The sequence below is a fragment of the Drosophila grimshawi genome, unplaced genomic scaffold (genome assembly GCF_018153295.1).
Source record: "Drosophila grimshawi isolate 15287-2541.00 unplaced genomic scaffold, ASM1815329v1 contig_1367, whole genome shotgun sequence".
Classification (NCBI taxonomy): Eukaryota; Metazoa; Arthropoda; class Insecta; order Diptera; family Drosophilidae; genus Drosophila; species Drosophila grimshawi.
The window spans coordinates 8,677,955-8,702,315 of record NW_025062889.1 but is presented as its reverse complement, the minus strand read 5'-3'; the positions used below and the strand labels follow the sequence as shown (position 1 = coordinate 8,702,315).

General features: G+C 39.5%; 3 protein-coding genes across 3 annotated transcripts; 2 read left to right on the top strand and 1 right to left on the bottom strand.

Moving 5' to 3' along the window:
* Nucleotides 1-1,919: 1,919 nt before the first annotated feature.
* LOC6561298 lies at nt 1,920-12,139 on the top strand. The gene is made up of 6 exons (XM_032734252.1): nt 1,920-2,202; nt 2,538-2,607; nt 9,762-9,930; nt 10,003-10,277; nt 11,734-11,868; nt 11,940-12,139. Exons 2-6 carry the CDS (start codon nt 2,545-2,547, stop codon nt 12,033-12,035), a joined length of 738 nt encoding a protein of 245 aa, XP_032590143.1. The 5' UTR covers nt 1,920-2,202; nt 2,538-2,544; the 3' UTR covers nt 12,036-12,139.
* On the bottom strand, nt 6,814-8,316 carry LOC6560735. Its single transcript, XM_001986161.2, has 3 exons — nt 8,053-8,316; nt 7,078-7,290; nt 6,814-6,953 (listed from the first exon to the last, which is right to left on the bottom strand). Exons 1-2 carry the CDS (start codon nt 8,239-8,241, stop codon nt 7,084-7,086), a joined length of 396 nt encoding a protein of 131 aa, XP_001986197.1. The 5' UTR covers nt 8,242-8,316; the 3' UTR covers nt 6,814-6,953; nt 7,078-7,083.
* A 6,055-nt stretch (nt 12,140-18,194) lies between the features above and the next one.
* Nucleotides 18,195-24,141, top strand: LOC6561054 (focadhesin). The gene is made up of 8 exons (XM_001986159.2): nt 18,195-18,345; nt 18,610-18,884; nt 20,336-20,554; nt 20,633-21,671; nt 21,727-21,938; nt 22,004-23,094; nt 23,162-23,820; nt 23,905-24,141. Exons 2-8 carry the CDS (start codon nt 18,616-18,618, stop codon nt 24,052-24,054), a joined length of 3,639 nt encoding a protein of 1,212 aa, XP_001986195.1. The 5' UTR covers nt 18,195-18,345; nt 18,610-18,615; the 3' UTR covers nt 24,055-24,141.
* Nucleotides 24,142-24,361: the final 220 nt, after the last annotated feature.

Below are 24,361 nucleotides of genomic sequence, written 5' to 3'. Positions count from 1 at the left end.
AGCAATAAAATCTATCATAAACTTGTTTTCTCTTCCACAATAGTTTTTCGTTTTTATACGTTAATTGATTTAAAACTCAATAAATCAAATACAGCTATATAAATTTAATGGCGAATGGCAAAATAAAATCGAATAGATGCTTTCACTCGCAAAAATATCAAACAATAAAATCAATGTTGAAAAGTTACGTTTTTATTAAAATCTAACCGCTTGCCCTTTAAAGCATCAGTTGACGGTTCAATTGAACTTTATTATTACCAGCTTTTAAGCGATTTATGTGTATATCCTAAAAGCAGGCAATGCTTTTACGCTGATTAATTATGTGGTCTAAAAAGCCAGCCAAACGATGTTGCATACTTTTGAGCATCGTTTAAAAATGTTGATAGCTCTTACACTCGAGAAGACAAAACAACAAAAAACAGCCCGGAAAAACGTCAGCAGCAGCCATATCAGCGGTGCATCAGTCAACAAGAAATCAATGTTCGCCAGAAACAAATTAAAAGTGACGCCAGCATGATTAAAGCATGCCTGATATGAAAGGTTAACGAAACAAGATCACAGGAAATAAATCGCAATGTATATATTCTATTGAAAACATTCAATATATTTATAAAATGATTAATACTAAATCGAGACTTATATTTAAATAGTATTTTACAGATTAATCGCTAAAATGCTGACTTGCAATTTAATACAAGAAGCTAAATTTAGACTTGCTTTGAATTTTAAGCTACGTATACTTGATGTATTATTGTGAATGCTGACTGAACAATCAATTAGCAAAACACATTAAAATATTTTGCAATGTCAAAGCCTAATGATTCAATTAGATCAAATGGGAACTTCACACGGGCGGAATTATTATTAGAAAACCAAGCTGAAAACCGAATCTTTGTGAATTCAATTGAAAGGACACACGCGTTCCTAGTCGAGCCTTCGAAAAAAATAAATAAAACGGAATAGGTTGCCGGCAAATCTAGCGCATTTAATTATATTTTCGGCCCTTTTTTGGTCATTTGATTTCGCTCACATTTCGTATTTAAATTCAACAAGCACGTGCTGGGTGGTCAATCAAATCTAACACAAGCCAAATCCATTTAGACAGCAGGCATTTGAATATTTAATGAGCACTTATTAGGCACGAAAACGAAACGATGAAGAGAAAAAAACAGAAGAACGTTAATCACTAAGCGTTTCACCAGCGGGACAAAAATTGGCCAGAGTTGAAAGCAGCCAGCCTAAAGAATGAAATTGTCAACAGCAAGCGACATTGCCCAATAGCATTTAACATTTGATTTCTGCGTCGAGTTTGAATTGTGCGGAACGATTTAAATAACCAGAAGCCGTTGAGCCGCTGAGGATGTAACCCATTCAATAGTGACACATATACGCACATTTGAATGCCACATTTGCCAGTGAAGCAACTTTAGTGGCAGCAACGCAATGAAGCGTATTAAACGACAATAGCGACTTTATGGTTATCTGCAACTAGCCAGTTGGCCATGCAGCATTGCCAAACTTTCAAGCCGAATCGGTTGGCTTGAATCGAGTATAAAAGCTTTTTGCGTCAGGGCCTCAATGGGGCTTAAGCAACGCAGTGCAATTGAAACTGCAGTAATTGAACCGGTTTTTTTTTCCTGTACTCTACATTGGGGCGTATGTGCAATGGCAACCGCAAAAGCCTTCTAAATATATATATATATATAGATATATGGGTGTAAGTTGTGGTAATTAAAATATGAGAGTTACATAAAACAATATTTATGATGGTTGTAAAGAAATTATTTAATTAGCTGATGTTTTCGCGTTGAGCATATATTCTATATGGTAATTAACTCATGGTTTCATCATATATGCGCTTATCTTGCCCATTGATCGGCTTTCCTATATATGCCCATTATAAATTAATGGAAGATTTTGAACACATCAATTCCTATATAAACAGACGTTTACATTTTAATTGCGACTCAAATCCAGTTCGCAGCTTACAACAGTAGCAACGCACCACAGAAGGAAATCGCTAATCGCCGAGTTTCAAGTTTAAGCCCAGACTCAGACACAGACTCACAGCTAGACTTCGAGTCAGAGACAGAGCCAAGCTCAGGCTCAGTGCTAATCGAAATCGCGACGAGAGTGGACGAGTTTTTTGTGTCTAGTGCTGAGATTTATTAATTTACCAAGCTAACGCTAAAAAGTGAACAGGTACAAAATGTGTTTTGCAATAAAACAAGAACGTATATCTACATAATAACTAGATACTATGTACTTGCATACAGCCCCAGGGCGAGTCGGCAGTTTAGTTTTTGAATGGCTACGCCACTGTGCTGGGTGGAGTATGCCACATTCTCGACCGTCCAGTCAGTCAACGCGTTTCGCATACAGAAACAGACGACTCTTTTGTTTTTTGTGCAAAGCTTCTCTTTGGACGGCACATACTGAAATGTTGCAGCGCAACGAGTTCTGAGTTGTGAGGCTTTGGGCTGTTTGCCAGCTGCTAGCCAAGCAAGAAATTTAATTTTGTTTCTCCTGTTTTTTAGCCGGAAAATGTTTGCCATATTTGGTGCACTTTGCCTACTGATGCTGCAAGCCACACTGGCCCCAGCTCAGGTGAGTCTTTAACCAAGTACCAACTACCAAGTACCGAATAAGTATAAGTTTGAACTCGAATTTCTTGTTTGTACGTCGAAAGAACTCCGTTACATAGTTGCTTACTTATATTCACTTACTTACTTGCCATGCAGTCATGTGTGCTGTTTGCAAACTTTGTAATTAAGCAAACAGTGCTACGGCCACTGCCTTATTGCTATATATATATATATATATATATATATATATATATGGCTATGGCCAAAAAACCTTATTAGCTCCATCAGACCCCCTCTGGCGCTCTTTTGTGGTTAATTCTTTTAGTAATTACGCAGTTCGTTTGTGAAACGCAAATATTTCAATTATTGTGCATGTGGCACATACGGTGCCATCAAACAATCAAAACGCCATTGGCAGCTACCTACAGTGTTGTATTTTTTATCTACAACGTTGAAAAGATTGACTAACAGCAAAACGGGCAAACAAACAAACAAAAATCAACATACATTTTTAAATTTTAATTTATGGTATATGCGTCAGACCTTTTCATGTATTACTTTGAGCTTTGGGTCTCGAATTGGTTTTAATTAACCCGTTTTAATGTGACAGCGGCCATGCGCAAATTTTGAAAATTGTTAAGCAGAACTGCTGGAGGACTTAGGGCTTAATTACAATTTGTTTACATTTTACACTCAATTTCAATCATAATGTTTTACTCAAGTGTCTTATTTCATCATATTTATTTAGTCATTGAACTAAAACTTGACGTAAACTGATATTTTGGTAGCTACTCCAGATTTTACTACAGTTGTCCAATAACTGCATTTTTGTTAGCATAGCTGTATTAAAAAACCATCAAATTTTTTGAAATTATACTGCAACAATTATTTTCAACTTAAAATTTATAAAAACAGTTGCATTAAACACTGACAAAAAAATCCAATTTATTCATGATTAAATAATCAACGTCATTTAGTGAACAATGTATCTTTTATGTAATTTATAATTATTATTAGTATCAAATTTAATTTAGCTTTCTGCTCACTACAACTAAAACCAGCAGAAACATTTTAAAGTAAGCATAAATTCATAAATTCAAGAATAATTTACCTGTTTAGCTGCAGCAAACAAAATTGTCGAATAATGTTGCTGCATGAACTGGCCTACCATCAGAACGGATTGCCAATGTAGCAAAGCTGACCAAGAGAGGTTAAATTGCTGGTGTTGATTTTATTTGCGGTTTTGTTGCATATTCAAATGGTAACTGCCGCAATACGCGCAAAGCCTTGATTTGCGGAATTTGGCATCAAGTGCAATTGTGGGGTTGTTGAATGATGAAAGCGGAGAGTGGATAGAAGTGGAGTGGAGTGGAGTGAAAAGTGGTCGCTGCTGCGAATTCAAGGCTCATTAAATTGTTTCGCAATGCACCGGCTATTAAAATGTAGCAATAAAGAATTTGAGCTTATCCAATAGCCCGTACATATGTATATAATTGCCTGCCTAGCCACAAGTACTAATTACATTTGAGTATTAAAATGCCATCAGATCGGCAACTCAGTAACACTCGCCTATTATTAAGCAACGAGCTTTGAGCACGACTTGTGTTTTTGGATTGTTAGTTCGCGGTCTTTAGTCTTAGATAAATGTCATTTTAATAACAGTGCTCACCTTGAACCTTTGAGAAGGTGACGTCGTCTCATCTGATGTGACTCACAGAGGAATTTCCAACTATTATGCATACGCCGTATTGTGCAAACGCCCGTGTCTGTAGCAGAGATTTTCACTGCAACAAACAACTATGCAACACTTTTCCGCATAACAGCCATTTTGCCGCCTGTCTGCTTCGGGTGTTAGCTGCACAGTGCCGCACCTGTGTCGAGCTATCAACTCAGGTGGCTAAAGGCCAAATGCACGGTGCATGTTTTCCCGCTGGGGAGGTGTTTTTTTGGTGATGTATCATCCTCTCCCCATTTATTTTCAGCCTTTTGTTTGTCTGGTGCAGTTTTTATACCCTTGCAGAGGGTATTTCAATTCTATGGCATTCTGTTACCCCAGCTAGTATACACAACAACTATGGCAACATTGTGCTTGATAAACAACAATAGCCAGTTGATTAGTTGAATTCACTGATTGCAAATTTTCGTTTCTCCACTGCTACTGCCACGAGCTTGAACAGAACAGAGTTCTTGCTCTTGCCAACCACAGAGCAGAGCGCAAGAGCATTCATTTCAGTTTTCTGTTATTGGCTCATATATTGCTCATAGCAATAGCAATAGCAGAGCAAAATATCTATTGCTTTTCCTGCTGCGTTGTAATAAATTCAAATACTGGTTGAAATGGGATTGTGACTCCGTCGTACTCCGTGCTGGAAGCGTATCGAGTCGTCGGCATGCTCAAATTCTTTGCGAGTTTTGTTGTCGTCGGGACAACAGCATTTGTTGGACTTGCCGCCAGCTGTAACAATTTAGGCACTTTACTTTGGTTGGCAGGCCGCAACTTGAAAATCTTTGCACTTAGGTTTATTTCTATTTGCTTACTGTGGTCCTTCGCTTGCGGGCGGCAGTTGAATTTAGATTTTAATCAACGCATGCATGAAATTTGAATTTGTTGTGCACCCGAAAAAAAAGGAAAAAATAAAAATAAAATCCACTAAATCGTGGGAATTGTACACAATTGAAATTAAAATGAAGGGGCTAGCGTAATGGGTTCTTCCAAATGGGCTGCAGTGAGATTTATAATTTTAGCGCATATTTCACCAACAAAAAAAACGAATGACAGAAAAAACATGCAAATTTCTAAGCACCCCAAAGCGCTTGCTGAAGAACTTTGGAGCTACGAATTATTAGGGATTAGGACCTTGGCGGTTTTAAGCACTGTCATTGTCCCTAAGACGACTGCAATCAGTTAAATCTGCAATGTAAACGTAAATTAGCTCAACACAATGTCGCATTGTTGTTGCATGTTTATGTTGCCCATTGCTCTAACCATTGACTCCCTGATGTTTATCCAAAAGTTATGGCAGCTTCGTAAATAGTGCAAATAAACACATTCACAAACGTCCCTGGTTGATAACTCAATTAAATTTAATGCCCTCATTGTACAACCACAACAAATGGATTTGTGCAAATATTTGACAAGCAAACAAAGCCCAGGCGATTCTATATAAGCTGAAACATAAATATTTTTTCAATTCAGCAAAAGCTGCACAAACTTTATTTCTATTCATTGCTCCTTTGCAGACATACATTCTCTAATCTCAACTGTGATCTTCTCCTTAAACAATTGCGTTTACTTTCAGCCAAAACCATTGGGAGTTATAGATTTAACAGAGATTTGGTGTTGACAAACAAAACAACTTCAAACTCGATTTCAGTTCTAGGAATTAGTTACAAAAAACTTTTAAATAAAATTATTTGTTGTGCATTTATCTTATTTATTTTGTATAGCTTATCAAAATCTTGCTTACGTTAAAACCGTTTTTTTAAATTTATTTTATTTGTTTATCCCAGCGCTACAATATATAATATTGCGCTAGTCACAAAAGAGATTAGGTTACAAGGAAATCTAAAGATATAAATATATTTTTAATGCGCATTCTGCTTCAACTAAGAGTTGGCTAGAAAAATGTTACTTACATTATTTAATCTAATTAGTTAATTACTTAATTAATATTTGAGAATAAGCATTATTGATACAACCATTATGAATTAGAATCCAAATTTTCGCCACCAGCTTTCAGTTCAAAAGCAGACGTCAAATTGGATAATTAATAATTGATGTATTATTCCAGCCTATTCTGCGACTTATAAACATGCACGAGTATGTGTACATACATATATATATATTTATATATATATATATATATATGCAAATTATTTCGTAATCGCGCTTAATCCTCTTACGTGAATATTGGATTTTAAGTGGAGTCTCGACTGTTTGAGGGGCCCAAATTAAAACGAATTTATCAGGCGCTTAAATCGACTTATGCCTGCAAACCAAACCGCTAAGCGGTTGCCTCTGTGTGTGTGTGTGTGTGTGTGTGTGTGTGAATGTCTATGCGTATGTGTGCTTGTGTGTGTGTTCAACACTGCATTTGCATCTCATTACGAGTGGGGCTGCATCTGAAACTTCTGACAAGCTGGCGCACGTGGAAAACTACCAAAGTTCCGGACGGCATTTTTTGTTGTTGCATATTTCATGTTAATAAGCGCAACTCATGCTCTTAATTGTGACATTATTTAAATTTAGTTAGTTGTTGTCTGACGTCATCGTCATCATTGTCGTCGTCGCAGTTATTTTGAAGGAGGAACTTTGTAACGTTGAATTCACAGTTTAATTTGAACTTAATTAAATTACGAGACATTTCGCTGGAAAGCAACAAAAAAACAAAATACGAACTAAAACTTATTAAACAATGCGATAAAGTAGCAACAAGGGGAGAGAGATAGAGAGACAGACATAAAGAGAGAGAGAACAAAGGGAAAAACTTACACAATCTCACAGGTCAATTCCAAAAATGACCAACTGAAAGTGCAACTGGTCGACTGCCCTGTGCCTCAGGACACGAACTGTGGCATGCTGTTGGCCAACGCCACCGTTTATCAGCTCCGCTGCACCACCATCGCCTCCGTTCACCTCCTGCGGTGTCAGATCGTAGGCATGCACCGCTGTTATCATATATCGTGTATCACTTGCACCAGCATTCTGGTTGAGATAAAAACAATGTAACATTTTAAAGATATCAGCGCAAGTCGCAATTTTCAAACTCGTCACGAGCACGCAAGACTTTAAGTACATATATATATATATTCTTGATTTGGACTTAAAATTCAATTTAAATGCCGAGCATATCTTGAGGGTTATAAGAGCAGAAGCTTACAACTTTGATGCGTCTGCGCTCGTACACAGTTCAATAACATTTAACCTTTTGGGTGACTCAGTCAAAAAGACAAAGCAATTTTCATGCTAAGAATTCTTTAAGCGGTTTGCAGTTGTTAATCTGATGTTGTTGCCAAAGGTGGGTAGTGAATGAGTTTGGCTGTGTAACTTGACAATGATTGTGCTACTTTTCTTTGTCTACGGTTTTATTCGACACAATCTGCTTTATTTATATATATTATATATTTATCTTTAAATTACAAAAAAAATATAAATAAATATTAATTATATTATTATGAACTTGGCTGCGTAATTTGATAACGATTGCGTTACTTTTCTTCTTATACAGCAATGTTTATAATATTTTAAGCGTTTAACATATTTTTCAATTGTTATAAGAACATTAGTTTGAATTATCAAGAAAAATATTTAGGCCTTTTAAGATTTATCAAAGAAAGTATTTTTTTTCTATTAATAAGATATTTTCCTAAACTACTTAAAAAAAAGAAAAACAGGAAGAAATTCACAGTTTTCTGGGCGATTTTGGTTTAGACCGATTAGGAAAATTTGAACAGGACTTTCACTTACCTGTAAGTCATATGCAACATCCGTGGTTCTGTTGGCACGCGTCAGGTAAACGTCTTGTGTGTAAAGGGTGCTGGCGTATTTGTTGACCTGGCCCCAGGTGGCCGTGGCACCATTTACGAGGCGCCAGTCCAACAATAGCAGCAGCGACAGCAGAAGTAGCAGCAACAGCTGTGTTGTGTTTGTCAACATGACGACATGTGGCACTTGCAAAGTCACTAGCACTCACCAACCTTGCACAGCTAGTCTTTTGCTTTGACTTTCAGTTTGAGGTGAGGTGTGAAACTCAAATGAGGCGCGTTCAAACCAAGCAAGTTTAAATATTGTCGCTTTGCCTACCTTCAAATCGCTTATCAGTATCAGTTCTTATTGTTTACCGCTCTCTGGCAGAGTGCAGTTTGTTTTGCTATTGTTCTCTATTTGCACATCTCTCACTCTCTGATAGCATCAACTATTCTTATCGGAACAATCGACTGCCGTTTATCATTTTATTAATTACTTTAATATAGATGTATATATGTCACATTTATCTACATTTAAACCCATTGACCTGAATACAACTAAAATAAAAGACAACAGCAGTAGCAAAATGTAAAAGTCTAATTTTGATGAGATATGTAGACTTACACATTCTAAACTGATGGAAGGTAGCAGAAAATCTTAAAGAACTCCAATTAACATAGTCAACATTTTTACCATAAGTCATATCTAAATCAGTCTTTACACTAATATATGTTTATGTACGGAAGCCATATTAATTAGGAGAAGTTATTGTACATAAGAAGAATGCAAACAGAGGAGAATGCTTTAGCCGAGTGTTCTCAGCTGTAAGTAGCTCATAAATAAAATTTCAAAATGGTAAGTTATGAAATTGTAAGTGGAAATAGTACAATTTCAATGTTCAATGCCCTACATACAGCCAGTTACCCGCTCTTAGGCTTGTTTAGTGTTGCAATTGACTCAATATAATTCCACTTTTCCAATAACCACCGGCTGAAAACACAAACTGAAAACAAATACAAAGCTTCAATTTTCCATTCATTATTTTTCAATTCATTCACAACTTCCAAAATAAATACTAAACCGGCGACTGTCTCTGTTATTCTTTATTTTTATTTTTTTTATTCAGAACTTCTAAAAGTATTTCTACCTCGTTCCCTGAAGTTAAAAAAAAAAACAGTAAATCATAAATAGAATATTGCTAAAATATGCTTTGAAGTGATTTTGATTTATGGGCAAAAACTATTTTTGACTTGATTTAGGGTCAATGTCTTTGAAATATAGTAAAGCAGGTGTTCAATTGAATATCATTTGTATGGCGGTTTCATTAGAAAGTTACACAACCTAATTTAAATTGATTGACGCTTCTGGGCAACTACACCTCGGCATGCCACAGGAAATGTGAACTGGGGCCACACAGGCCACTGTATTCCCAAATTATTATTATGTGTAGGAAAACTTGTTGCCTACCAGAAAGGTATTCTTAAGGTTTTCACTCAAACTTTTTTTAGGAGGGTACGGCACAAAACTTTGACTATTTGTGAAAAATGGCCCCGGCATCTTGTGCCAAAGTTTTGTGTGCCTAAACAAAGAGAGCAACTTTCAATAACATTAAGTATACGCGCTGTGTAACTAACTTTTGCCCCAAACTCACAGCACCTTTTCCATCTCTTACTAATTTCTCCCCACCTACTCAATCTTGTCTTCTTCAGCTTATTACACTGCGCGATGGCAAATTGGGCGTCAATTTCGCCGGCTATCATGCGGACGCCGGACTGGGTGGACTGCTGACAGGCGACGCAGCTCACGGCGGACTTAGCGCCTCGGCGGGCACTCCTTGGGGAGCGCGTTCTGCGGCTGGTCTCAGGGGCGGACTTAACGGTATTCTCTCGCATTAATTAATATTTCACTTTTTAATTAATATGCATAAAACTTGCATCTGTCTTCCCACAGGTTCCCCCGCTGGCGTTGCATATGCAGCGGCTCAGGCCAACGATGACGTTGGCGCCAGTGCCGTTCTTGGCGGCAGGGTTGGCGAGCATGGCTACATTGGTTCCGAGGCGCATGTTCCCGGCAAGGTGGAACACTCCTCTGTCCATCTACAGCCACAACACGAATCCGCTAGCTCGGCACCTTTGGACAATGAGCCTCTGCTGCCAACGGCTCGGCCCTCTTATGTGCAGAAGGTGAAGCCTCCGCACAAAAAATATTCGCTGATTGCACAAAATGTAAGTAAAAGTTTGAAAATTCCACTGCGATGAATAAGACAGTGTTATAGGATGGTAAATATTTTTCAAATGCTTAGGATCTTGTTTCAAGATCATTGAGAAGAGGTGAGAGATTTGCAGTCGGCAAATCTACAGATCAGTTAATGTATATAAAAAACTTCAGATGGGATTCCCCATTGAAATATGTTCGTAATGAAAAGAGGTAAATCAACGTCTATAGTGTTATATCTATATAGAGAGGTATCTATATAGTCTTTGGTTAGACTATTTATATATGTAATTTCTATAAATTATCGTGTTACTAATTAAATTAGGCTGCTTGACCTGATTGGTTTTTTTTGTAGCGGAATTTTGTCTAGATACACAATGAATGTTTAACATCTGCCAAAAAGAATCTATAGATAATTATAATGATATAATTTCTTAATTGTATGCTTATATTGCATAGCTTAGTCTCTGAGATCCGCTTGTTCATACAGACAGACATGCCTATATCGACTCGCCTGGTGTTGCATTCTTTGCCACAACTCAATTTAACCCATTTTGAAAGAGTTCAGGAAATAAAAAAAATATCTGCGACAAAAAGCCCTACTTAATTTAAGCTTCAACTGACAACACAAACCAAACTGAGTGTGTGCATTCATATAAATGTGTGTGTGTGTGCGTATTTTGAATTTATGCTAATCTCTGCATGTTAGTCAGACCACACTGCGGCGAGCCAAATCAATGAAAATCATGTTAAAACAGCCGCAGAGGTTGGACTGAGTACACAAGAGGTGACGCCTCTAATTATTGTCAAGCGACAACGCCTACGTGTGAAACGCCCACGACAACGTCAGCGCACTGTTTACATAACTCAGCAGCAGCAGCAGCAGTATTCCGATCACGAGCAGGAGGAGCAAGGAAAGACTCTCCTTCAGGCGTCGCACTCTGATGAGCCGGCGAAGGTAACAGTCAAAATACCAACGACGGCAACACAAACAAAATGGACACAAAACCCACACGGGGACACACACAGGAAACACAGACACACACCGACTAGTGTTGAGGTGCGGTGTGGCAGATAAATTCACATCTATACACAACTCACACAGATACACACAAACACGCACCGTACACCTGCACACCCGCTGTTGAACAAACTTCAGACAGCCTACAGCAATGCTGAAAATGGCCTGCAACTAGCTACATTTTGGATTTTAGTTGCAACTTTCGCTTGTGGGTCAAAACATTTGACCACATCTAATTTTGTAAAATGTGTTTTCCAACTTGTTGCATTGCTTTCCATTATTTTGTGCATGTATTTTTTTGGTTACTTGTTTTTATTGGGTTTGTTCGCTTAGTTGCGGTGGCAGTCAAATTTCATTTGAATTTTATGTTCATTTATTTAGCTTTGTTGGCTTTTATGGTCAGCACAGGATATACTAACTAAATTTTATATTTCTTTCTCGCCAAGGCCACGCCCAAGAGTGATGCAAAGGTGGTGCACCAGCACAAGTATTCCCAGGTTGCCGCACAGCGGCCACAGGTTGTCACCAGCCACGTCATTGCACCACAGGCACAAAACAGCATTGTGGGCAATGCACTTGATGTAAGTTTACCAACATTCGTGTCCCTTGTACCACTTTTAATTGTTCGTTAAATTACATTATCCATTTATAGATACCCATTGGCATTTTGCGCTCTCTGCAGACGAGCCTGGGCGCTTTAGTGGCCAATCATCCAGCACCTGCTCCACAGTTTCGCGCTCAACACTAACAGAATTAAGTCAATAAGTGAATTTATATTTGTATTTGTACAGCAAATAAGTTAACAATGAGAAACTAATATGATCAATAAAGCCAAACAAATGGTGAACACAATGCTGTCTTTGTATTTGCAAACATGGAATCAAAAACTGATCCGATTTTATTGACTTTAGTTTTATTTTCAGGTGTAATCTCAGTATTGCTTTAACCACACGAATCTCTCATTATCTGCAGCAGTTTTAAAATGATTACCCACAAGAATCTTCCATTAAGGAATTTTTTGATTACAAACAAATTTAAATTACTAAAATGAAAACAAACTCAATTATTATAGTAAAATATTACAATTCAGCGACGATATAAATCTTCACTTATATGTATATGCGAACTCGTGTTAAAGAGTCATCTTTAATTTAGGCAGAGTCAGGATGTGTAATTTTATTTTAGTTTAGGATGTGACCTGGTGTTTTGTTGAAAGGGTCGCTTCATAAATTCAAAAACCACACAAACGTCAACAACAATAGCAACCAAAAATGCAACAACTACAACAGTAAAAGTAATGCTTGAAATAGTATCTGTCCCTCCCTCTCTATCCATCTCTCTCTCTCTCTCTCGCTCTCTAACCTCGCTGGGCTAAGTTCAAATGGCCAGCATGCTCCGGCCGGAATGGACTGGGATATGTGCGTATGTGTAGATCTACAAAATAAGGGCAGTCCAAAAACATATTGGCACGAACGGAAAATGCCAAAGCGTTGCTCTTGTTTATTTAGGAGCTGCTGGGCTCACCCTCATAGATTCACACACATACACACACACACACACACACACACACTAACACACACACATACACAGTATAGTGTGTACAGGATGCGGGATAGCAAAATATTTCACACTCTGCAACCACAGGCACTTGAGCGCCACTCGGCAGGGGGCGGGGGATACAAAAGATGCCTGAACAGTCTGTCCACTCACATATTTGAATGCTCAACACACACTCACACAGAGTCACACACAGACACACACACACACACACACACACACAGTTGCACACATGCCACATACATGCATAGTATATGCACGTATTGTGTAAATATGCTCAAACACCTCGGGCTTTTATGCTTTTAACCCTTGCCACACAAAGTCGCCGCTACACAACTGCAAATTTGCCAGTGACGGGTGAATATGTGTGTGTGTGTGTATGTGTGTGTGTGTTTGTATTTGTGTTTGTGTGGGGGTTAGCCTTAGTGTCGGCAGCGGCTCGCTTGAAGCGAAATGAATGCCCATGCAGCGGTTTGTGGCGGTTCTTTGAATTTCTTCATTAATGCTGCGCTTACAACTTATTGCCATTAGGCGCGATTCAACCAATTTGGTGCCTGCTGGGAATTAGACTAACGAAAAGTCCATAACCACCCCCGAAAGTTACTTGGTTAAAGCAACAAAGAAAAATCAATCGCTATGCAAACAAATTTAAATATATTTTGTACAAAAATTCCAATCTAGCTTCAAAGCAAGTCCACATCATTATTAAGTATACTAATAAATATACTATTTATACTATACTCCACTATACTCCACTATTGCTTGTGAAACATCAACGACAAGGCACAAAACCCAGACGAGATCCGTAGACAAGGATGTCACTACGACAACCAAGATAGTCTCAGTAGAAGAGACCACAAAGATGGTTTATCATCTTTATTGATAGCGGTTGATTTACAATACAATATAACATTTATATTATCATTATACACATTAAACTATAAACCGAGATATATACGATATTAGGTGTGTATTCAGTGCATTCGCATCACTTGCAACCACAGCACATTATTGTTCTGGCACTGCCGTCTATGAGTCGGGTTAAAAAAGGTCAGACCACAATTCACAATTTGTTGGTCGGTCGCCGGCGATGTAATACATTTTACGCACGTGCCGCACAAAATTAAATTTACCGTACATCGGTATGTACACTGAACAAAAAAGTAGAGTACTAACTAAAATATTCCCCATTTCGTTTCATTTATATTGTTTTTCGATATATATCTATGATATTTTAAGTAAACTATATCTCTTAATAGATTCAGAGGTTTTTCTTTTCTTCTATCCACTTTTACTTTTCTCTCTCTAATTCCCTAACTACAAACCTTTAACAATCATTTTACATTGTAGTTTTTTACACTGTTTATTTTGTTTAAATTTCAAATTTAATTACGCCTTTTCAATGTTAAATAATGTAATGTGTAACTTAACTTTTAAATCTAAATTGACGACTGGTTTTAGTCCACATTAAATAAATAAATAAACCGAGTGGCGTTTAAATTGTAAATATAATTATAAAACATCTAATATGATTTCATTAAGAAATTAAACATTATTCTGTGTGTATATAAGTACTTGCTGTATATTTATATACAGAAAAGAAATGTCTAATTTTGAAAATAAATAGGCAGTTAATAATTAAAACGATTTTTTTTGACCAAGCGCTGAAATTGGTTTCATATATGCTTTTAAATGTTTACTTGGGCAAAAAGAAATAAAGCAACGCAAGAGGAAACTTGCACCCACACCCACGAGCACACACACCCACGCGCACACACACCCACGCACACACACACACCCACGCACACATGCACACACATACACCCACGCAGCTGATATATTGCGATTGCGTGCGCTGAAAGGTAGACAACTTGAAACCACTCGCGCAACATGGGGCATGATTTCATTGTTCAACAAATGACCAAATGAAGCATAAATGTGAAAGAATTTTGTTTCACATGCATCTACACCGTGTATAAAAAAAGAGGCAAACTATGCCAGATTGAAAATCGAAAGATTGGCATTGATTTACCCATAGTTGGCAAGAGTCGGCTGAATGTGTTCTCTGCACTTGAGGTCAATCAATGCGATTACTGCTTCTAGTTAGCTGCATTGTTGAGGACTTCAAATGTAATCCAATTATGAACTTGTTGGTAACTATGTAATTTTAGGTTGCTGCGAAGATTTTACTGCTAAGATTTTGGTGCTTATTTGAACATAGTAATAACTAAGATATATTCAAGTGCCTGTTGGCGATGTATACATAATGCTCCACTGGCTGGCACAGCACTTTATAAATATTCATTGCCCGAGTTTGTTCGAAATTGAGTGCAAGCAGGTAAATATGAATATTCATATTTTCTATATAAACACATATACACTCATTTCCACGCATTCACACACCATCTGCAAAAACTTTCCATTAGAAGTTTTTGCTTTAATTTAAGCTGCCTTGTGTTTTATGTTCCTCTTTAATCTTCAATTTCCTTATAAATGTTTAATCAAACATATGCAAAATCTAACTATTTATGTATGTTTCTGTATTCGTATTTGATTAATTACACTTAAAGCACATCAAGTAAATGTTATTGCTAAATAAATGATAAGACGACACCATTTAATTGAGCCAATGCGGCACTTTAAGCTTTAAACTGTAACCAATATGCAAATTCAGTTGGCCAAGTGCCACACAACGAGGCAACAAGTAAAACACCACAATGTGTGTATATGGAATTCCGGTCTGACATATTTTATGTAAATCGTCAGCACATGAACACATTAATGTACTGAGCAATTGCTCAGTGACAAGTACCAAGAACATCAAAAGTGACAATTAAAATAAGCTTTTAATGAAGCAACCATAATCTGAACGTGCAACTTAGCTTACAAATAATGAACTCTTTTTTTAAATTTAGCTAAAATAATAGAGGGTTAACACAGGTATTCTTTGTTTTGGGAATACAGAAAAATAGAAATAATTTAGCATGGCTATGACAACAGCCAGTTGGCAATAAAGAAATTATCATATTGTAATTTCCATAGAACTCAATTAAGTTTGACAGGGAGAGGGACTCAGCTGCTTAGCATTGAAAAAGGTAAAAACACAATTAATATGTATGTGTTTTAATGAGAATTATACTCGTTAATAGATGCATATAATTTGTTTTGCTAAGAATTCGTCGTCCCCTTAGAGAAACCCACATTAACGCAGAAAATCCAAAGTTAAAGGTTTAATATATTTAACAGGTATCTCCGGCAACTATTCATCAAAAGCCACAAAGTATTTTGTGTACAAAAATCTAAACAAAATGCTTGGGGAATTAACTTTTTCGCTTGTGGCCAGCAGGAATTTGTGTTTGTGGCCAATGATAGTGATGCGAGAAAATCGGGTGCTTTGCTTTCGTTCTTTTCGCCAACTTTGACTACTCATGATGAGATGTGAAAAGTTTACAAGCAAAAAAAAAATATAAGTGTAGCATAAGAGCGGCAACTTTAAGGGAAATGAAAAACTTTCACGGCGCATTTCACAGGTTGAGCTATGCATCGCGATGCTGTAATAAAATCATAAATCCCCGGCCAAAACCAACGCGCTCTTAAGGCCAACCATAACGAAAAAAAAAAAGAAAAAAAACAAGATTGGTAACTGACTTTTAGCAGGAAGCGGAAATGATGTTGGGCTGTCTTTGGCTTAGCCTTTGTTATCTCAACCTTTGAGTCTTTCCTTTTGCTTTTGCTTTTGCCTTTTGCCATTGCTTTGGTTGAGCGATTGCAGTTTACAATTTCGGCAAGCCGTATTTTATATGCTAAGTTACGCAGAATTCTTTTTGGGTCAATTTTAATTCCGACTCTCATTTATGAGATTTGGTTACCTTTTTTCTCTTGCCGCATTCCGTTTTCTTCCCCGTTTTGACTGGCTTCATTCTTAAACTCTGATACCGAATGTATCCAGAGTATATTGGCTACGTTGGGGTGCTACGTCCACTAGGACGACAAGAAATCGATAAAATTAATAATAGCAATTTGATAAAGACTCATATCTTCCACAATTTTAAAGCAACAGTCACAAAATTCGCCCTCGCCCACTCCCGCCCCCAAAGTTCTCAACTGTTTATATCTTCCGCACTTTTAGCGCTAAGGTCCTCTACCAACATTTTTTTCGGTCACGCCCAATCACGCCCAAAATTCAGAAAATCACAAATCTGCCGCAATTTTAAAGCAAATCTGGGGGATACATTAGTAGGAACCTTCTTCAAATATCGGTATTTTTTAGCTACACCCAACCTATTATGTGACAGCTGTTATCAGATGGTATCAGAGAATTTCGCAGTCGGTTACGCCCGACTGTAACGTTCTCACTTGTTATGGCTGCAGGAGGATAATTAATTTTATTTTACGGCAAACCCAATGCTTTGCAGAAATGCATAAAGTCAATTAACTGAAAGAGCAGCAGCGAAGAAGCTGTTCCGACTTAACTAATCATGATATAAATCAAATCCACAATAAAGTACGATTCATTATAAGGAAGCGCACTTGATTATAATTTCATTAGCTACAAAAATATTAAAGTCTGAGCATTCAACAATTTATATTCCAGTAGAAAGCAAGTAAAATCGCTCAAGGCAAAGTGAAAAAAAAAATGCATTTTTTGTTGGCTTCAAATTGTTTGCTACCATAATTCGTTGAAACTTGAAGAGTTTTTAAAATCAGAAGGATTTTGTTTCTAAATTTATACTGTACTTCATTTAGAAACATGATTTATAGTCGAAATTCATATTGTAATTCTATTACAAAAAATCCACTAGTAGACGATTATAAATTTTCTACTCCGACTAAATTTATTGTATTCTTTGACGTCTAGATTTAGGTAGACAATATTTGGTTGCAGATTCTGTCTTAAAACAAAAATATGCGACGAGGAGATACTCTCTTCCCAGCAACACCCATTATTCACTCTTACCACAGAAAAAATACATCAATTTCTTTGATATACGCATACATGCAAAACAATATATCAATAACATAAAAAGCAGATAACTCTCTGCTACGATTTTTTCAATATAACTCTTCGCTAAAGTCATTTTAAAGCTTATTTTTGAAATTGCGTTCCCTTGACGCCGACCAGGAGTTTTTATTTACGTCTCTGGCCACAATCAAAATACAGTTGAAAAAGTCCGTAGCTGTTACGTTGCTGATTTTTGCGTTTGCGTTGGTCATTTTGCGCTTACGTTGCCAGAAACGGGCTTTCATCGCTGCGAACATATGCTCATATTTGCGTTCACTTTGCACTCTTTTGCGTTTGCTTATTTTGCGTTTACCTCAAAGTTTGTTTACAATTGATAGCGTGCCGCATAAATGTAATTCAGCGAAGAAATAAACAAATCAAAGTTGGTCAAAGCATATTAAAAACCGTCCTCATCAGTATTGAATGACTAGCACACGCTGCTGAACACGAAGGAATTGGAAGAGCACGCGCAAAGCGCCAAAACACTCGGAAGTCGAAGGTGAACAACGTGGAATTTATTTTGGGTTTAAAAACGCCGCGTCCGTCATTCGAGTGGCGAGCGAGCAGGCGAAAGGACACGCGAAAAGACGGGCGCTCCCAAATTCAAAAGTGGGATACACTTGTGGTGCCCAAACAAACTATAAATTGTATTCCCATATATTCTGTTTGTGTGTTTAAGGAAGTCAATTCCACTTTCGAATTGGACGTTGTTTTATAAAGTTGTCGTTGGAAATTGAACTAAAATTGTTATTTGCATTTGCAGCTTTTCATGGAGGACTTTAGCAGCATAAAGCCGAATAGTTCGGTTGTAAAGCTAGCCGCTTGTCTGGAGAAGATCTACAATAAAATTGTCGAATCTAAGGAAAAGGTGCCCGAACATCAAATCAAGGAAATCGAGTTCCTCAAAGCCCAATGCAAGCACGAACACATGCAGCTCAGCCTGATGAGCTGTCAGACGCTGGTGCGCCTCGTCGACGAGGCTGTCCTAGATGCCAACAGCGTACAAAACACGCTCCTGTCAATGCTGCCCAATGCAGGGTAAGTTCTACATACACGGACTAACACACATCATATACACATATGTCTGACGGGGCTGGGCACTTCCGTTTGTGGGTTTGCCAGACCAAAAAGGAGCGCAGGCGAATGCACTTACCAAATAGCTAAACGCCAGAGCATAAATTACCTGTATATATGTGAGTTGTCTAGCTGGCGATTTCACAATTTCTACGATTTGAGCTGCAAATTGAGGACTCAACTTATATGTAGCGTGTCCAATGCCCATGCGCAGCATATAAAGTCTCGCACTTCCGGCCTAATTAATTGGCCGACTCCTTTGCATGACAGCTGCTAGAAGCGAACATGAAATACGAGTCATGAATCCAACGTATTAAAACGCTTTCACACGCACATTGACAATGACACGTGCCCGGTGTTAACTATGCGTAGGCAATTTGCATAGCTTCCTTCTGGCCGGGAGTCATGCTGCTACTGCTGTTACAGCTGCTCCTGTCCGGTGACATGAAACAATTGTAATGTATTACAACAATGTAGTGGTTCTACAAATACAAGGAAAAAAAATCTATTAGCCATTTCCGTAACGCGAAACACGCCCGAAACACATTCAAGGCAAGAGCGTCTTGGCCTTGCTGCTGTAACTCTAACTGTTTGCATATATTCAAATTACGCGCCAGTTAGTAGCCTGGCTAATATTTGATAAATGTATGCAGGCGAGAAACGTGCGGCTTTGAACTTGAAATGCTTGTGCAATTGAAGGACGCGCCCACACAGCAAAAACAGCAACAACACAATCAACATCAACAACATGTGGCTAACAGGCACGTAATACAGAAATTAACCTTGATAAGAAGAGAGACGATTGCAGGTGCAAGCAAAAAGGATTGCATATTAATTGGACCCTTTCACCAGTGGCAGCAATTAAAGCGGGCAACCATCGTCAACGCCGTATAAATAGTAATTATCGCGTCAAACGCAAAACGATTTGCCTGCAAGCAAAGACTTCTACCCCCTAACTATGTGTGTGCGTGTGTGTGTCGAGTGCGGAAGTGGCAGCTAAAAGCCACTCAAACCCGTTAAAACTAGTAACTGACCACCCTTAACCCCAGCCACTGCACAGAGTCTGTAATTGAAAGTGTTGTCCACTTATCAACTTTAGTTTCCATGCTCGCCTTTAATGGTCAGTTAAAGTCGGCACGCACTTAAATGGCTTAAAGTTTAAACAGATTAATATGATTATAGAGATTATATAGTTTTATATGTGGTTTCTACAAAATTCTAATGATTGCAGATATATATATTTGAAAGTGATATTTAAAATCGGTTAGGGAAAAAGCCTACAAGTTTCACAAAGATTTGCAACTCTTTTCCAACTGATTTGAATTCTTAACATCTTCTTAGTAATTCCGATTTGAGTTTTATTCTTTGTATTTAATATTTATCAAATGTTTTTGTATTTTTTGTTCATCTTGTAGACCGATGCATTTTGCAATTATTACGGAGAGCATTCTGGGGCTGCAGCTGTTGAGTTTGAAGCGCAAGACATCGTTGCTTAAGGACGGGGAGTCGTATCAGTGTCCGTATGGCTTGAAGACGCAGCTTCATCCATTGATATCGCTGCTCCAGCATAATAGCGCCAACATGCATGACGTGAGCAACAAGATAATTGGCATCTGCCAACACCACGACAAGAAGTCAGAGCCCAATTAGAGAGAAGTAGCCAAAAAGACAGAAGAAAACCAATACTAATATGTATTTATGGTAAATTGCAGCATTCGGGACTACAGCATCGAGTATCTGCGTCCCGTATTTCTCTATGTGCTGTGCAATCCGCAGACGCTGCACGATGTGAAGCCCATCTGGACATGTTTGCTTGGCCTGAGCAACAGCCAGCCAGAGGCGCGTGCCCTGATGCAAGAGCTGCTGTCGTGGAGCAAGTTCAACAATGCCAGCACCTGTCTGTGCACCAGCATTCTGGTCATCGAGGCCATCGATTACTTTCTGCAACAGTCGGATTACGCCCAGTCCATTGATCTATGCATTTACCAGGCGCAGCTCATCAAGCAGTTGGCCCACTTTGGCATCAATCCGCGTCCCAGTCTGCAGTGCCTGTTGCGTGTGTTGCATGCCACGCGAGAGCATACACGCCATCATTATCATGTACTGCTCGTCCTCCTCGCCGAGTGTCTGCACATTTTGTCCCCCTTTTATTTGACAGATCTGCTGCGCATCATTGTGTTTGTGGTGGTGCAGGAGCGCTGTGGCCATGAATACATTCTGAACATGTGTCTGGACGGCATTATTCAGTGGATGTCTCAGACTGCATTCATACCTGCAGAGGGCCTGGCGCTAGCCCATCAAATTGTCGATCGCATCCTGGAGCTGCAAAAGCCGCCAGTTGATGGCAACGTGGAGTTCGCGACTCCCATTTGCACGAAGGAACTGCAGCCGGCGCACATTCGCAACTATCATCCGGACATTGCGATTGCCTTCGATCTGGCCAATCTGGTGGAGTCGTTTGACACATCCGAAAGCCAGGATGTGTTTGCCTTTGTCGATGCCTTGAACGTCAAGGCCAATACGGCCTTTTGCCAGCGTCTGCATCTGTTTCTGCGGGCGCTCTTCCTCTCTCGTGAACCGCCCGTCGACTGCTGGTTCAAGATTTACGAGGTCATATTGCAGATCATCAAGGTGAACGAGACCATTGCCTATGATTTTCTCATGACATACATCTTCAAGCTTGCCCACGAACACAATCCAGAACTGCAGCTGGAACTGATGCGTGGTCTGCCAAGCTTTGCCGTCTCCAAGGTACTTTTATATCTATATCGATTTCGACTTATTCTAATTGGCTGCTCTTTGCCAGGACAATGTGCCCATGATACTGAACACTATTCGCAATCTGTCAACGGATAACGGCACCTTCTGTGTCGATTTGTATCTGCGTCTGTGGCGCGTCGAGGTACGCACCTATCCCTTTCTGCTGAAGCAAATCGCACAGCCGCTGCCGGACAGCGACAAACGCTGGGAGACGGAAATAGCGCGAACGCATGCCATGCGCGAAATCTGCCAGGAGAAGTAAACAATGTTTTTATAGGAGATCTGTGTGGATCAAATATTAATCTATGCTATACATTCAACAGACCCACGCTACATGGCTCTGAGTTGCTGCCACATTTGAGCAACACACTAAACAGCTGCACGGATGAGTCGGGTGACTTGGCTACATCCTTGGCGCTTGACGCAATTTATGCGCTATGCGACAGTCATACGGTAAACATTGCATCCACTTGGCAAGCGTTGGGCAGCAAGTTTCGGAGCGAGCAGCGCCCGCAGACGCTGAAGTCACTTTATCACCTGTTTGGACTGGTGCCGCTGCTGCAAACACCAACGCTGGAATATGAGAAGCTGGCCGATGATGCACTCGAGCAGCTGTGGCAGGCAGTTAGTCGTCCAAATACGGATGCCACCCACGTGCGCAATGCACTCGTCGCCCTAAAGAGTTACGAACCGGGCAACACGCTCATTCTTCGCCACATTCCGCCCCAGTTTCGGTTTGAGCTTGTTGGCGGAGGGCATGCAGTAGGCGTGACGGGGTCGGGTGGTCGAGAGGTGGTCAATTTACAGCAACAGCAAGAGTCCATACCGGGTGAGGTGTGGGTGCAGCTATTGCAAAAGATACGACCCGAGTGCGGCGATGCGGCTGCCGATCTAGTGGCCCATTATATTGGCAATGAGATCAGTGGCTTTCGCAGCGGTGTCTATCGCTTGCCCGAGGGCAAACCAGAGCCGCGCAAGCTGGTGGGTCTCCTTGCCACCAGTCCACTGCGAGCCGTCAGCAATTACCTGGTGAATCAGTCGAGATTCGGCGACTATGTTCCCGAACCGTATGCGGTCACGTATGCGTTGCGCGCACTCTCCAAGAGATTCGCCAAGCCGATACCACCATTGGACTGGAGCTGTTTAACCAGCTTCTTTCATCTATCGTTCGATGCACGCAAATACTGCATCATGTTGGCCAAAAATCAGGCGCTGCACAGCGGCACCGCGCGCCGCCTGCTGGAGAATTTCCTCGCCGACTTCGAGCCGAATTGTTTTGAGGAAGATCTGCTGTTGTTGTTCTCCCTGCTGCCGGAGATCGCCAACAGCGTCAGCCTGCAAATACTCAAGAGCTTTGCCGAGAAGGTGGCCGTCTATTGCTTTAAAGAATCGCAGCTAAACGATTTTGTTGAGGGTAAGAATTGATGACAATTAATTATTTGCTGTTGTTTCAATGGTTAAAGTCTGATTTGGACTTGCAGGCTGCCTGTTTGAGAAGTTTTTGGACAGTGTCAAGTATATTTATACGGACAAGTGTGAGATACCCGAGGTGCTGGACGTGTTCACGCTGATTGTGGAGCGTTACATGGACTCCATGAATCTGGATTCGAGATTATTTGAGCGCTACACCGAAGTCGTTGCCGTCCTGCATCCCAATGCCATTGATGGTCTAACCACGCCCGCCAATTGGTGGGAAACACCAGTTGGCAAACTGAAGAAGGCAACCATAATCCGCTGCTATCTGGTGCTGTATAACGAGAAACTGCCGAATCCATTGAAATGGCTAACGCCCATCATCGATGCGTACGAGCGTCGAGCGGAGGAACGTGCCTTCTTTTATCGGCATTTGGCCACAACGCTGTATGCATTTGGCAGCGATGAGCATGCCTGCAACTGGATTATGGAAATCTTCTTGGAGATTCAAATGCTGCTCGCCGAGGCATCCAACAAGGAGAAACTCAATAGAGCTTTGTATTTGCTGGACATTTTCATATTAGCCGTGGATGTGTTGTCTGGCTGTGCGGTGCTTCTGGGCAGTGTGGATGTTGTTGCCACCGATGGCAAGGAGCGATTTGCTCTGTTCCCGGAGAGCCTCCAATTCCTTTGTGATCACATCTTTTGGAAGGATCAGGAGGCTAAGGTAAGCGTGCTCTTCATCCACTTCTTTAAATACTCTTTTGATATTGCTATCTCTCTGTCTCTCTCTCTCTCTCTCTCTTTTCAGATTTACGAATTCCTTTATAATCTTTATAAGCATGCGTCAATACCTTTAACATATGCTGCCATTTTCAAGCAAGCGATTATTTGTTCACGGAACAAACCGTACTTTGATAACAAGGGTGTTTGGACCAAATACGTAGGTCTGCGTAAATGATTTGACCCCACTACACCGGATCATAAAGTGCACTTATTGTTATAGTTGAAATTAAATTCAGTTGATTTTTATAGCTTCTTGTGCGAACTTTGTTGATTTTATTAAATGAATTTTTATCACAACTCGCATTTAAATTAAACGCCTTTAGAGCTGCCAGCTGCGTGTTTCTTTCAAACAAGGTGGCAACTACATGAACTTATCGGTCAACCGCCACATAATACGAGATGTATGTCGGCAATTAAATTATCGTCACTATCGATAGTATATCAACAATCCTAATTTATAATTATTATAAACTTCAATATGT

Bases quoted from the DNA above. Each gene is read 5' to 3' on its own strand.
- LOC6561298 (XM_032734252.1), top strand. From the start codon at position 2,545: ATGTTTGCCATATTTGGTGCACTTTGCCTACTGATGCTGCAAGCCACA. The intron at 2,608-9,761 runs GTGAGTCTTTAA...TGTCTTCTTCAG, and splicing joins CCACACTGGCCCCAGCTCAG to CTTATTACACTGCGCGATGG. The intron at 11,869-11,939 runs GTAAGTTTACCA...ATCCATTTATAG, and splicing joins TTGTGGGCAATGCACTTGAT to ATACCCATTGGCATTTTGCG.
- LOC6560735 (XM_001986161.2), bottom strand. From the start codon at position 8,241: ATGTTGACAAACACAACACAGCTGTTGCTGCTACTTCTGCTGTCGCTG. The intron at 7,291-8,052 runs GTAAGTGAAAGT...TATCTCAACCAG, and splicing joins ATGTTGCATATGACTTACAG to AATGCTGGTGCAAGTGATAC.
- LOC6561054 (XM_001986159.2), top strand. From the start codon at position 18,616: ATGGAGGACTTTAGCAGCATAAAGCCGAATAGTTCGGTTGTAAAGCTA. The intron at 23,095-23,161 runs GTAAGAATTGAT...TTGGACTTGCAG, and splicing joins GCTAAACGATTTTGTTGAGG to GCTGCCTGTTTGAGAAGTTT. The intron at 23,821-23,904 runs GTAAGCGTGCTC...CTCTCTTTTCAG, and splicing joins GGAAGGATCAGGAGGCTAAG to ATTTACGAATTCCTTTATAA.